Source organism: Bombina bombina, chromosome 3, assembly GCF_027579735.1.
Source record: "Bombina bombina isolate aBomBom1 chromosome 3, aBomBom1.pri, whole genome shotgun sequence".
Taxonomy (NCBI): domain Eukaryota; kingdom Metazoa; phylum Chordata; class Amphibia; order Anura; family Bombinatoridae; genus Bombina; species Bombina bombina.
This window is the reverse complement of record NC_069501.1, coordinates 209,739,248-209,754,343: the sequence shown is the minus strand read 5'-3', so window position 1 is coordinate 209,754,343 and position 15,096 is coordinate 209,739,248. Positions and strand designations below refer to the sequence as shown.

Below are 15,096 nucleotides of genomic sequence, written 5' to 3'. Positions count from 1 at the left end.
TGCATTGAGCAATGCTACTTTTTTTATTGGACTAACTATACATTTATAAGATGACAAGCTGTTGGAAGAATGTCTTCCTTTTTCAAGTCTGAAGCACTGTGTGTATGTGTGTGTGTGTGTATATGTATGTATATATATATATATATATATATATATATATATATATATATATATATATATATATATATATATATATAAACAGTACAGGGTCAAATTATGATGAGAAGATTTGAGAACAGTTAAATAAAGGAATATTATATATATATATATATATATATATATATATACACACCCACACACATATTTCTAAACATAAATGTAACAAATTATGTTACACATGCCCCTAATTAGGTATGCACACAAAAACAATTTCTAGAATTAGCTTTGTGCAAACATATACACACACACCACACACCTACACACATGCAAACTACTTTGAAAAGCACATTCAAATGAAAGTCATTTCAGGTAGACACCTGCTTGCTTGATTCTGGTATTCCTGTAAATAACTATACTGGTTCAGAATTCACATGAAATTCAATATCCTTATGGATATATAGGTCTGAATGGCCATAAATAATAAAATGAAAATATGCTTAAATCTCCTCTTCAAAACACAGATGTTAAGTGGGACAAGTAACGGATGACTTAAATACTACACAGATGTTTACTACCCCATCGTATCACCACAGTGCAATATATGTTAGAATATATAAAGTCAATATACAAAGCTGAACAGCACACTGCAGTGCAGATTTTCCTTAAAAAGTAAACTATTTTCAAAAAGGTATATATGAGAAATGTGTATTACTAATATAAAGCTAAGGTAAATCACTAAGGTCTTCGTAAAACAAGCTAAAATAAACCAGAACAGACTATATTTATTTCCAGCTATCAAATATTGAATGAGTATTTAAACCCTAAAAATAATCAGGGTGTTTTAGCACAATAAAAATATCATCTCCGTTTCAAACAAAGGGTGACAATAAAAATAGAAAAGCCATTCAGTCTTGTGCTTCTTGAGCCAATATCAATAATTAGTGTAGGGATTGTGAAATGTGTTTGAGACTTCTGAGCCAGACATTATACAGTATTAGATATATGTAGAATAACCGAGACGTATTATGGAAGAAATAAAATTGTTTAAGCTGTGGATATGCCTGGATAATGAGATTTGTCAGGTTCTGACTTGCTGACTAGCAAAAACAAAATTTCCAGAATGAACGGATAGCATGCATAGCACGCACTAACACCATTCTAAATACTCTCTGGCAGTTTAAAGGAACAGTAAACTCAGAAACTGTTATGATGCATATGAAAAACATAATTTAACCATGTTAAAACATTTTCTTGAGAAGAAAAAATCTAATTAAAACTGCATAAGTTGGTTTGGAAAACTGACACAATGTGTATGTGTATAACTCATACCATGAGACAGTCTGTGCTATTGGTAGAGAATGACAACTTCCACAGCTATAGTGGGAGACCATGACAAAGTTTAAATGTCTTCTTTTACATACAACCAGGAAAAATGCCTTTAAAGGGACAGTCAACAGTAAAATTGTTTTTGTTTAAAAAGATAGATAACGCCTTTACTACCCATTCCCCAGCTTTGCACAACCAACATTGTTATATTAATATACTTTATAACATTTAAACCTCTATATTTCTACCTGTTTATAAGCCACTATAGTCAGCCTCTTATCACATGCTTTTTTATTTGCTTCAGGGAGTTAGGTAGCAAGCTTAAAGCAAGGACATCCAAAGTAATATTTTCTGAGATATTACCAGTGCCGTGTGTTAACTCAGTAAGGCAGAAGGAGCTAAGGTCTGTTAATTCATGGCTAAAAACATGGTGTAAAAATGAGGGGTTTGACTTTTTAGAACACTGGGCTGATTTTTCACTAGGGTACAAATTGTACAGTAAGGATGGATTGCACCTGAATGACATGGGTGCAGGTGTGTTGGGGGAAAGGATGGTAGCACGTTTAGAGAACCTTTTAAACTAGGCAAAGGGGGGGAGGGTCAATTTGAACAAAATAGAACAGAAAGATCAGTGTCTGAATATGTCACTCCATTAATATCTCAAGGAAGGGATGACTTAAGAAATGTCACATTAGAAAGTATAGAGGAAAGTACAACAAGTAGCAGCAGAAAGCACATGAAAATTAAATGTATGACAACAAATGCAAGAAGCATGACAGGTAAAATGGGGGAGCTGACGCTCTTAGTTGCAGAAGAGGACTATGATGTTATCAGTATAACTGAAACTTGGTGGGATGATTCACATCACTGGGCAGTTAACTTAGAGGGGTATACATTATTTAGGAGGGACAGGAATAATAAAAGGGGTGGAGGAACCTGACCTTAAACCTACAATAAGGGAAGATATTTATGATACAAGTGACAATGTAGAGACCCTGTGGGTTGAAATAAAGAGTGGGGGGAAAAATCCTAAAAAAATATTACTAGGAACATGCTACAAGCCTCCCAACATTAGTGACCCGGAGGAAACTCAACTACTTATCCAAATAGGTAAGGCTGCTAATAACAGTGCTGTAATTATGGGAGATTTTAACTACCCTGATATAAACTGGGCCAATGAAACTAGTAATTCAGCTAAGGGGGATAGATTTTTAAATGTTCTCAGGGATAACTTCTTGTCACAATTAATAGAGGAGCCAACTAGGAGTAAAGCTATATTGGATTTAGTGCTATCAAACAATACAGATATAATATCAAACATAGAAGTTAAAGAACATTTGGGTAACAGTGATCATAACATGGTCACATTTGAAATCTCTTTTCATATGCAGTGTTTTAAAGGCTTAACTAAGACTTTTAATTTCAAGAAAGCAAAATTCAACAATTTAAGGAAATCATTAAATAATATAAATTGGGACAATGTATTTTCTAATAAAAATACAGAGGATAAATGGATAATATTTAAAAATTTGTTAAATAAATATACATATCAATACATACCATATGGTTATAAAAATAAAAATAAAAAAAATAAGCCGTTATGGCTAAATAAAAATGTGTTAAAAGAAATTAGGAAAAAACGTAGGGCATTTAAATTATTAAAAGAAAATAGTACAGACTCAGCATACAATATTTATAAGGAATGTAACAAAGCATGCAAAAAAGCAATCAAATTAGCCAAAATTGAAAATGAAAAATTAATTGCCAAGGATTCTAAGTCTAACCCTAAAAGGTTCTTTAAGTACATAAATAGCAAAAAATCTAAGAAGGATAATATAGGTACATTAAAATGTGTGGAGGGTAGCATGATAAATAATGACAGGGAAAAGGCTGAGGTACTAAACCAGTTTTTTTCTTCAGTATACACAAGAGAGGAACCATTGAATGATACTTTGGAACAGAATAGAACATGCCAGTCCATACCACTAACTGGGTTTTGTTTAGAGGATATCAGGAAAAAACTAAAAAATATTAAGGTAAATAAAACTCCAGGCCCAGATGGAATACACCCAAGGGTGTTAAGTGAACTTAGCACTGTTATAGACAAACCTTTACTCTTAATTTTTCAGGACTCATTATCCTCAGGCATGGTACCCCAGGATTGGCGTAAAGCTGATGTGGTGCCACTCTTCAAAAAGGGAAGCAGGGATGATCCAGGAAGCTATAGACCAGTTAGTCTGACATCAATAGTGGGGAAGATATTTGAAGGGATTATAAGGGATTATATTGATGAGCATATTCGTGTAAACAAGATTATGAGTTCTAATCAGCATGGCTTTAGGAGAAATAGATCATGTCAAACTAATCTAATTAGATTCTACGAGGAAGTAAGTAAAAATATAGATAAAGGGGAATCAGTTGATGTGATATACTTAGATTTTGCAAAGGCATTTGATACAGTGCCACATGAGAGATTAATGCACAAAATTAAGGGACTGGGAATAGCTGAAAATGTTAGCTCATGGATAAATAACTGGATAAAAGATAGGGAGCAACGAGTAGCAGTAAATGGATCATACTCAGATTGGACAAAGGTAATCAGTGGCGTCCCCCAGGGATCAGTACTGGGCCCTGTTCTTTTTAATATTTTTATAAATGACTTGGAGCAAGGATTAAATAGCGACATCTCTATTTTTGCAGATGATACTAAGTTAAGTAAGGTCATTAGGTCAGAGCAGGATGAACTCTCTTTGCAAAGGGATTTGCTAAAATTAGAACTATGGGCAAGTGAATGGAAAATGAGATTTAATACGGAAAAATGTAAGGTTCTACATTTTGGAAGTAAAAATAAGAAGGCTATGTATTTTTTAAATGGGACAAGACTTAGCCAAACACAGGAGGAAAGGGATTTGGGAGTAGTAATAGATAACAAGCTAAAGATGAGTGCACAATGCAGAGCAGCAGCTTCAAAGGCTAATAAGATACTAGCATGTATTAAAAGAGGCATTGATTCAAGGGAGGAAAGCATAATTCTGTCATTATATAAAGCCCTGGTAAGACCTCACCTTGAGTTTGGAGTGCAGTTCTGGGGACCGATTGCTAAAAAAGATATTGCAGAACTAGAAAAAGTTCAGAGAAGGGCCACAAAGCTAATAAGGGGATTGGAGAAATTAACCTATGAGGAGAGGCTAGCCAAACTGGGTCTGTTCTCTTTAGAAAAAAGGCGCTTGAGAGGTGACATGATTACTTTATATAAATATATTCAAGGCCCATATACAGAGATGGCAGAAGCTCTTTTTATTCCAAGAAAATTGGTTCTGACAAGAGGTCATAATTTAAGGTTGGAGGAAAGGAGATTTAATCTCCTGCAACGGAAACGTTTTTTCACTGTAAGAGCAATAAAATTGTGGAACTCATTACCAAAGGAGGTAGTGAATGCCAATACCATAGATACATTTAAAAATAGTCTGGATAAATTTCTGTATATAAACAAAATTCATGGATATGATTGCTAGTATTAAATGGGTCACATTTTAATGGGGTTATTTAAGCTTAACTGGAGCTTTTTGTAAGTATTTTAGATTTGTATAGGTTGAACTCGATGGACTTCAGTCTTTTTTCAACCTTATCTACTATGTTACTATGTTACTTTTCACAACAGGGGGTGCTAGTTCATGTGAGCCATATAGATAACATTGTGCTCACGCTCGGGGAGTTATTTAAGAGTAAGCACAACACAGCACTAATTGGCTAAAATGCAAGTCAATAGATGATAAAGTCATGTGATCATGGGACTGTCAGAAGATGCTTAGATACAAGTTAATCACAGAGGTAAAAAGAAAATTAATATAACTATATTCATTATGCAAAACTAGGGAAAGGGTAATAAAGGGATTATCTATCTTTTAAAACAATAAAAGTTCTATTGTAGACTGTCCCTTTAATGCTCCTTTACCATAAAAAAATCTTTCCAGAACTACAGATTGTATCTACTGTCTGAATGTAACAAATCTACAGAAACCAAACTTGAAATCTTTACCTTTTTTAGCAATTTCCATTTCTTCTTCAGTCCAGCGTGAGGTCTCCACGGTCTCTGCAGAAGCTGAAAGCACAACACAGCAAATCCCATCATAAAGAAAGGCTTGGATTTGCATTATGAGCACCAGTTGTACAAAGCCCACACTCTAGTTATCCGTTTACATTCAGGCCTCCTCCGTAAAGCCATTCAAGGGGAAGAACGTCTGACTGCAGGAGGCAGTCAGTTCTTATTAAGACACATAAGCTTATGACAAGCTAGTGAATGAAGGATGGGCTAATGAATGCTTCTGTAACAATTGAATGTCACATTTACAATGGACTGAAAAGTTGTGTGAAAATGAAAGATTAATACCATTCAAAATTTAATGGCAGAAAATTATTTAGCTTTAGGGTGAAGTAAAAAAATAAAAAAAAACATACACTGCTTGTCCACTAACTACATCAGAATCCAAACAATCTATAGTTTGTTTGTTTGTTTTTTAGGTATAACTATGCGTTGCTTGGAATAAATAAAACAAACAGGTCTTTAACAGTAAACTATAGTAAATATACTTTCTCCATATACCCAATATTAACATATGCAAGATCAATGAAATGAAAAAGGCTCCATAAATGGTAAACCTCCACACTATTTTTTTTCTAGAGAGGCGATTTAAACTACTTTTGACAATGTATGTACGACTTACTTAATTTTACAAAACAAAATGCACAAAAAAAAGTAAAAAAAAAAAAGTATTATCCCAATCATTTCTACAATTTTTTAAATATTTGCAAAATATGTTTTTGCTCAGAGAAAAGGGGATCCATGAGCCCTGATAGACCACAAAATAAGCCGCCGCTACCATCTTATTATTAGGATGATGATGATCCATTGACAATAATAAGGGCATGAAACCCCTTGTCTCATTGGCAGGAAACCCTTGCATAATAACATTCCTTAAAGGGAGAGTAAACGCCTTGTAATTACAAGCAGTCTTGCAATAAACAAAAATACTGAGCGAGTCGGAAAATGTTTGATTAATCCAATTATTTTTTAACTGCCAAAGATCACCTCTCTCTTGCCTTTTTCAGAAGAGCCAATTTGGACTTGTTACAGAAGTATACATGGCTACCAACCATCAGTCAGCAAACTTTCTATTTTTTTTTTTTTTGTCCCTATTTGATCATTTCTGCTAAAGCCAATTTGAGAAAAAAATATGCAACAGGGTTAGGCGTGTCATACCTACTATGTGCCATATCAGTTCTCAGAACTGGAGAACAAATATGAAATCCAAATGAAATGAAATTCATTCTCTTGATATCTGTATTTGAAACTTAGGAAGCCGGACCATTTTTGGTTCAGAACCTGGGTAGCGCTTCCTGATTGGTGGCTAAATATAGCCACCAATCAGCAAGCACAACCAAGGGTACTGAACAAAAAATAGATCTGCTTCTAAGCTTACATTCCTGCCTTTAAAAAAAAATAAAAAAAATAATAGGAGTAAATTAGAAAGTTGCTTAAAATTGCATTCTCTATCTGAATCATGGAAGAAAACAGTTGCGTTTCATATCCCTTTAAAGGGATATGAAAGTCAAATTTAAACTTGCATGATTCAGATAGAACATGCAATTATAAGCCACTTTTAAATTCACTTCTATTTTCAAATGTGCTTTGCTCTCTTGGTATCCCTTGTTGAAAAAGTATACGCACATATCCTACACTAGCGGGAGCTAGCTGCTGATTGGTGCCTGCAAGCATTTGTCTCTTGTGATTGGCTAACTAGATGTGTTCATGCAGCTGCCAGTAGTGTTCCTTTAGCAAAGAATAGCAAAATAATGAAGCAAATTTGATAATAAAAGTAAATTGGAAAGTTGTTTAAAATTATTTGTTCTATCCAAATAAACAAATAAAAATTTGGGGTTTCCTCTCTTTAAATTACAAGAAAAAGTATGAAAATAAATAATAAAGTACATTGCAAAGATTTTTACTACACATAATTAAACATTATATACTCAACTTGTTTACTGACCCTTTATTTAAATTGTGGTAACCCAAATAAGGGGTCTTGTAATATATTTCTAAGAATAGTGTGAAGGTTCATTTTCAATATAATCACTTAAAACTGGAAAATAGGACAAGTGATGTGAGGTATACAAATCTGTTAGAACAGCTACCAGGCATAGGAACACTCATTTTAAAGTAGTGATTTGCTGCTTTCAAATAAAGAGTCTCATGAACTTGTATGCCAGGGCTTGACAAATCCAGATGCCAAGGAGCTACTGGAACCTTAAGATAAAGGCCTGAAACATTGGTGTAGATTCCACAAGACACCCACGAGGGCCACTCACTTCCCTCCCTGGCTGACAAAAATTACACCTAAAATTTAGTTTTCTGCGACTGGATCCTTTATAGGTCTCGCAGCTGTGAAATACAATATATAATACATGTTTGTGTATAAATATCAAAAGCACACAAGTATTACAGTATGAAGCAATACCTTTTTTATTGGGCTAACATTACATAGCAAAAGACGAGATTTCGAGAGCGTCTTCTCTTCCTCAGGTCTGAAGAAATATTGATCAGTGTTTGTTAAAGGGATAGGAAACTCAAAAAAATTATTTAAAGGGACATAATACTCATATGCTAAATCACTTGAAACTGATGCAGTATAACTGTAAAAAGCTGACAGGAAAATATCACCTGAGCATCTCTATGTAAAAAAGGAAGATATTTTACCTCACAATCTCCTCAGCTCAGCAGAGTAAGTTCTGTGTAAAAAGTTATACTCAGCTGCTCCCAGCTGCAGGTACAAAAAAAAAAAATAAAAAAAAAAATGAAATGAACTGCAGCCAATCAGCATCAGCAGTGCTGAGGTCATGAACTCTTACTGTGATCTCATGAGATTTGACTTAACTCATGAGATTTCATAGTAACCTTCCTTTACCTGATTGGTGAAATAATATGAGAGTGCACGAGGCTCATCCCCTAAGCTGTCCTAGGACAGACACACATATATAATATAATATGCTGCTTAGAAATCCTTTACAATGGGATGTGGCTACTGAGGAACTTTTGAGGTAAAATATCTTTCTTTTTTACATAAAGATGTTCAGATGATATTTTCTAGTCAGCTTTTTACAGCTATACTGCATCACTTTCAAGTGTTTAAACATTTGGGTATTATGGCCCTTTAACTTAATACATCTATTTCTAATTATAAAATTACTACTGTGCCAAACCCATTTTTTACTCGTTATATGAGCCCTATTAGGTAGAAACATCATACCCACCCATGTGCAGAATTGTCCTTATCCGTCCTTTTATAATAACTTTAAAATAAAAATCATCGTAGAAGCTTCGTTTTTCACCAGTTTCATTTAATAGAATAAATAATAGTTGTTATAATAGTGTGTTTTAGTTTGGTTTAATTTTGCATAATTTTCTAACCCTTTAAGTCCTGTGGAAGCTCTTGAAATCTTGTCTTTTACTACGTAATTCAGTCCAATAAAAAAGGTATTTCTGCATAACGCAATAATATATATATATATATATATATATACATATATATATATATATATATATATACACATTACACACATATACACACACATACATACACACACACGCATTGCGGGTAAAGTAAGAAATACCAGGGTAAACCTGACATTACTCAAGCTGCTGTAGGTAAAGCCTGATGTAACATGATAAATCTTCTAAGAGTGCATCGTGTCACTGCATCAAACATATTTACGATGCACTGTATTTCACACATCTTCACTATCCTTTTAGCCTCTGCATGGGGGGTTCAAAGGGGGCAAAGCCCCCCCCCCCCATTGTAAACCTCATTCCCCAAGGTTTACAGTGTGTGTGTGTGTGTGTATATATATATATATATATATATATATATATATATATATACATACATATATATATACATAGACACACACACACACACACACACATATACACACACACACATATACACATACATATATATACACACACACACAAATATATATATATATACACACACACATATATATATATATATATATACACATACATACATATATACACACACACACATATATATATATATATATATATATATATATACACATACATACATATATACACACACACACATATATATATATATATATATATATATATATATATATATATATATATATATATATATATATATATACACACACACATACACACACACATATATTTTTATATATATATTGCAGGCAAAAGAAACTAAAGTATTGTAGAGAACGCTTTAGTATTCTATAGAATGTCTAAAACCTCAAGACAAAGTATAAAATCAAATCATCTGTACACATTTACAAGGAATTCTGTAGATTATGTTTTAAACAACGTGTGAAACTAACAAACTGCACTTCTCCTTTCACCATTTTCATTCAGTATTGTTCAAGGCTGCCACTTTGCTTTCAAATACCAGTCAGTTAATCAAATTTTGTAGGTTTCAGATACTAGTTCGTTAAAAAAAAAGTTCTCATCTGTGTAAAATGTTGTTCAAGTTCAGAATGCTAAAATAAATAGAAGACTAAAACAATGCAATGTTCATCAGAATATTTATAATTAGTTTAGGTTTCATTAATAAGATTCTCATCTGAAAAGATGAAACTAATGCAAAGTTTGTCAGAATATTTTTGATTAAGTTTAGGTTTCAGATAGCAGTTCATTAATAACATTTTCTCATCTGTGTGTTCGATTATCCTTTTAATTAGTTTCGGTTTCACTTTAAGTGCCCCCCCCCCCCACATTATCTATTATATTATACTTTACCAAAAAAATCTGCACCTCACTGGACTTCCAAAGTGAACATTGACTTTATTCATCAGACAACGTTGGTCTGATGATAGGGAGATAGGTTGCCGAAAATGTTTGAATAAAGTCACTATTTACTTTCGGCTAGATTTAGAGTTTTGTCGGTAAGACCCGTGTAGCTAACGCCGGCTTTTTTCTGGCCGCACCATAAAAATAACTCTGGTATTGAGAGTCCACATAAAGGCTGCGTTAGGCTCCAAAAAAGGAGCGTAGAGCATATTTAACGCAGCTTCAACTCTCGATACCAGAGTTGCTTACGCAAGCGGCCAGCCTCAAAAACGTGCTCGTGCACGATTCCCCCATAGAAAACAATGGGGCTGTTTGAGCTGGAAAAAAACCTAACACCTGCAAAAAAGCCGCGTTCAGCTCCTAACGCAGCCCCATTGTTTGCTATGCAGAAACACTTCCTACGTCTGCACCTAACACTCTAACATGTACCCCGAGTCTAAACACCCCTAACCTTACACTTATTAACCCCTATTCTGCCGCCCCCGCTATCGCTGACCCCTGCATATTATTAACCCCTAATCTGCCGCTCCGTAAACCGCCGCTACTTACATTATCCCTATGTACCCCTAATCTGCTGCCCTAACATTGCCGACCCCTATATTATATTTATTAACCCCTAATCTGCCCCCCACAACGTCGCCTCCACCTGCCTACACTTATTAACCCCTAATCTGCCGACCGGACCTGAGCGCTACTATAATAAAGTTATTAACCCCTAATCCGCCTCACTAACCCTATAATAAATAGTATTAACCCCTAATCTGCCCTCCCTAACATCGCCAACACCTAACTTCAATTATTAACCCCTAATCTGCCGACTGGAGCTCACCACTATTCTAATAAATGTATTAACCCCTAAAGCTAAGTCTAACCCTAACACTAACACCCCCCTAAATTAAATATAATTTACAGCTAACGAAATTAATTAACTCTTATTAAATAAATTATTCCTATTTAAAGCTAAATACTCACCTGTAAAATAAATCCTAATATAGCTACAATATAAATTATATTTATATTATAGCTATTTTAGGATTAATATTTATTTTACAGGTAACTTTGTATTTATTTTAACCAGGTACAATAGCTATTAAATAGTTAAGAACTATTTAATAGCTAAAATAGTTAAAATAATTACAAAATTACCTGTAAAATAAATCCTAACCTAAGTTACAATTAAACCTAACACTACACTATCAATAAATTAATTAAATAAAATACCTATAATTATCTACAATTAAACCTAACACTACACTATCAATAAATAAATTAAATACAATACCTACAAATAACTACAATGAAATAAACTATCTAAAGTACAAAAAATAAAAAAGAACTAAGTTACAAAAAATAAAAAAATATTTACAAACATAAGAAAAATATTACAACAATTTTAAACTAATTACACCTACTCTAAGCCCCCTAATAAAATAACAAAGCCCCCCAAAATAAAAAAATGCCCTACCCTATTCTAAATTACTAAAGTTCAAAGCTCTTTTACCTTACCAGCCCTGAACAGGGCCCTTTGCGGGGCATGCCCCAAGAAGTTCAGCTCTATTGCCTGTAAAAAAAAACATACAATACCCCCCCCACCATTACAACCCACCACCCACATACCCCTAATCTAACCCAAACCCCCCTTAAATAAACCTAACACTAAGCCCCTGAAGATCTTCCTACCTTATCTTCACCATACCAGGTTCACCGATCGATCCAGAAGAGCTCCTACGATGTCCTGATCCAAGCCCAAGCGGGGGCTGAAGAGGTCCATGATCCGGCTGAAGTCTTCATCCAAGCGGGGCAGAAGAGGTCTTCCATCCGATTGAAATCTTCATCCAAGCGGGATCTTCTATGGTCATCCATCCGGAGCTGAGCGGCAGGATGCTGAAGACCTCCGACGCGGAACATCCATCCTGGCCGACGACTGAACGACGAATGACGGTTCCTTTAAATGACGTCATCCAAGATGGCGTCCCTCGAATTCCGATTGGCTGATAGGATTCTATCAGCCAATCGGAATTAAGGTAGGAATATTCTGATTGGCTGATGGAATAAGCCAATCAGAATCAAGTTCAATCCGATTGGCTGATCAGCGATGTGGGGGGACCTCGGTTTAGGGGTACATAGGTAGTTTATGGGTGTTAGTGTACTTTAGAGTACAGTAGTTAAGAGCTTTATGAACCGGCGTTAGCCCAGAAAGCTCTTAACTACTGACTTTTTTCCTGCGGCTGGAGTTTTGTCGTTAGATGTCTAACGCTCACTTCAGACACGACTCTAAATACCGGAGTTAGAAAGATCCCATTGAAAAGATAGGATACGCAATTTACGTAAGGGGATCTGCGGTATGGAAAAGTCGCGACTGGAAAGTGAGCGTTAGACCCTTTTTTGAGTGACTCCAAATACCGGAGGTAGCCTAAAACCAGCGTTAGGAGCCTCTAACGCTGGTTTTCACGGCTAACGCCAAACTCTAAATCTAGGCCTTTGGAAGCCCAGTGAGTGTGGATCTTCTTTGTTTGGAGAGAAGACACAGAGGCGCCAATATGGCCTAGTAACGTCTGTACAGAGAGTAATCAACACAATTAAATGGGTACTCACAAGGATGAAGCACCCAATGGTGCCAATGAAGCAGATTAAATCAATAGCAGTAGTCCAGCTCACTGTGTGCCAGAGATTCAAGTACCCAGTAAGTTCTTTGTTTGATAGACACACACACATCTTTCTATCTATATATCTGGCTACATAAGCTACTAGTTTAAATGCGTAAATGGGTATTTGGTTTACCATTATAGCAACCACTAGACACGTGGCTGTAATTGTATCTCTAAACTGATATAACAAACTATAAGCTAATGTCCTAAGGTGCCCTTAGACTGTAAAAGGATTTAGGAGATATATATGAAGAGGATAAAACCCCAAAATGTTACTTGAAATAAAAAGGTAACAATGTTGCCTAGTCCTGGAGAGTACTTCATGCTTTGGAATATATATATATATATATATATATATTACCTGGCTTAGGCTTTGTCAACCTTCACTAAAGGCTATGTAACCTACTTACACAAACACAGAAAAAACAGAATTTATGTTTACCTGATAAATTACTTTCTCCAACGGTGTGTCCGGTCCACGGCGTCATCCTTACTTGTGGGATATTCTCTTCCCCAACAGGAAATGGCAAAGAGCCCAGCAAAGCTGGTCACATGATCCCTCATAGGCTCCGCCTACCCCAGTCATTCGACCGACGTTAAGGAGGAATATTTGCATAGGAGAAACCATATGGTACCGTGGTGACTGTAGTTAAAGAAAATAAATTATCAGACCTGATTAAAAAAACCAGGGCGGGCCGTGGACCGGACACACCGTTGGAGAAAGTAATTTATCAGGTAAACATAAATTCTGTTTTCTCCAACATAGGTGTGTCCGGTCCACGGCGTCATCCTTACTTGTGGGAACCAATACCAAAGCTTTAGGACACGGATGAAGGGAGGGAGCAAATCAGGTCACCTAAATGGAAGGCACCACGGCTTGCAAAACCTTTCTCCCAAAAATAGCCTCAGAAGAAGCAAAAGTATCAAACTTGTAAAATTTGGTAAAAGTGTGCAGTGAAGACCAAGTCGCTGCCCTACATATCTGATCAACAGAAGCCTCGTTCTTGAAGGCCCATGTGGAAGCCACAGCCCTAGTGGAATGAGCTGTGATTCTTTCGGGAGGCTGCCGTCCGGCAGTCTCGTAAGCCAATCTGATGATGCTTTTAATCCAAAAAGAGAGAGAGGTAGAAGTTGCTTTTTGACCTCTCCGTTTACCGGAATAAACAACAAACAAGGAAGATGTTTGTCTAAAATACTTTGTAGCATCTAAATAGAATTTTAGAGCGCGAACAACATCCAAATTGTGCAACAAACGTTCCTTCTTTGAAACTGGTTTCGGACATAGAGAAGGTACGATAATCTCCTGGTTAATGTTTTTGTTAGAAACAACTTTTGGAAGAAAACCAGGTTTAGTACGTAAAACCACCTTATCTGCATGGAACACCAGATAAGGAGGAGAACACTGCAGAGCAGATAATTCTGAAACTCTTCTAGCAGAAGAAATTGCAACTAAAAACAAAACTTTCCAAGATAATAACTTAATATCAACGGAATGCAAGGGTTCAAACGGAACCCCCTGAAGAACTGAAAGAACTAAATTGAGACTCCAAGGAGGAGTCAAAGGTTTGTAAACAGGCTTAATTCTAACCAGAGCCTGAACAAAGGCTTGAACATCTGGCACAGCGGCCAGCTTTTTGTGAAGTAACACAGACAAGGCAGAAATCTGTCCCTTCAGGGAACTCGCAGATAATCCTTTTTCCAATCCTTCTTGAAGGAAGGATAGAATCCTAGGAATCTTAACCTTGTCCCAAGGGAATCCTTTAGATTCACACCAACAGATATATTTTTTCCAAATTTTGTGGTAAATCTTTCTAGTTACAGGCTTTCTGGCCTGAACAAGAGTATCGATAACAGAATCTGAGAACCCTCGCTTCGATAAGATCAAGCGTTCAATCTCCAAGCAGTCAGCTGGAGTGAAACCAGATTCGGATGTTCGAACGGACCCTGAACAAGAAGGTCTCGTCTCAAAGGTAGCTTCCAAGGAGGAGCCGATGACATATTCACCAGATCTGCATACCAAGTCCTGCGTGGCCACGCAGGAGCTATCAAGATCACCGACGCCCTCTCCTGATTGATCCTGGCTACCAGCCTGGGGATGAGAGGAAACGGCGGGAACACATAAGCTAGTTTGAAGGT

At 35.9% G+C, this 15,096-nt stretch overlaps 1 protein-coding gene across 7 annotated transcripts in view; it reads right to left on the bottom strand.

Annotated features, from left to right (window-relative positions):
- Positions 1 to 15,096, bottom strand: part of NCOR1 (nuclear receptor corepressor 1) — a 1,077,134-nt gene that overhangs the window by 571,753 nt on the left and 490,285 nt on the right. For 5 of the 7 annotated variants that reach the window (XM_053706113.1, XM_053706112.1, XM_053706115.1 and 2 more), the window contains one exon: positions 5,465 to 5,527. The exons of the other annotated variants lie outside the window; for them this stretch is intronic. In XM_053706113.1, the coding sequence (XP_053562088.1) occupies positions 5,465 to 5,527 (63 nt within the window). The remainder of the gene's footprint in view (positions 1 to 5,464; positions 5,528 to 15,096) is intronic. 7 annotated transcript variants of the gene reach the window in all.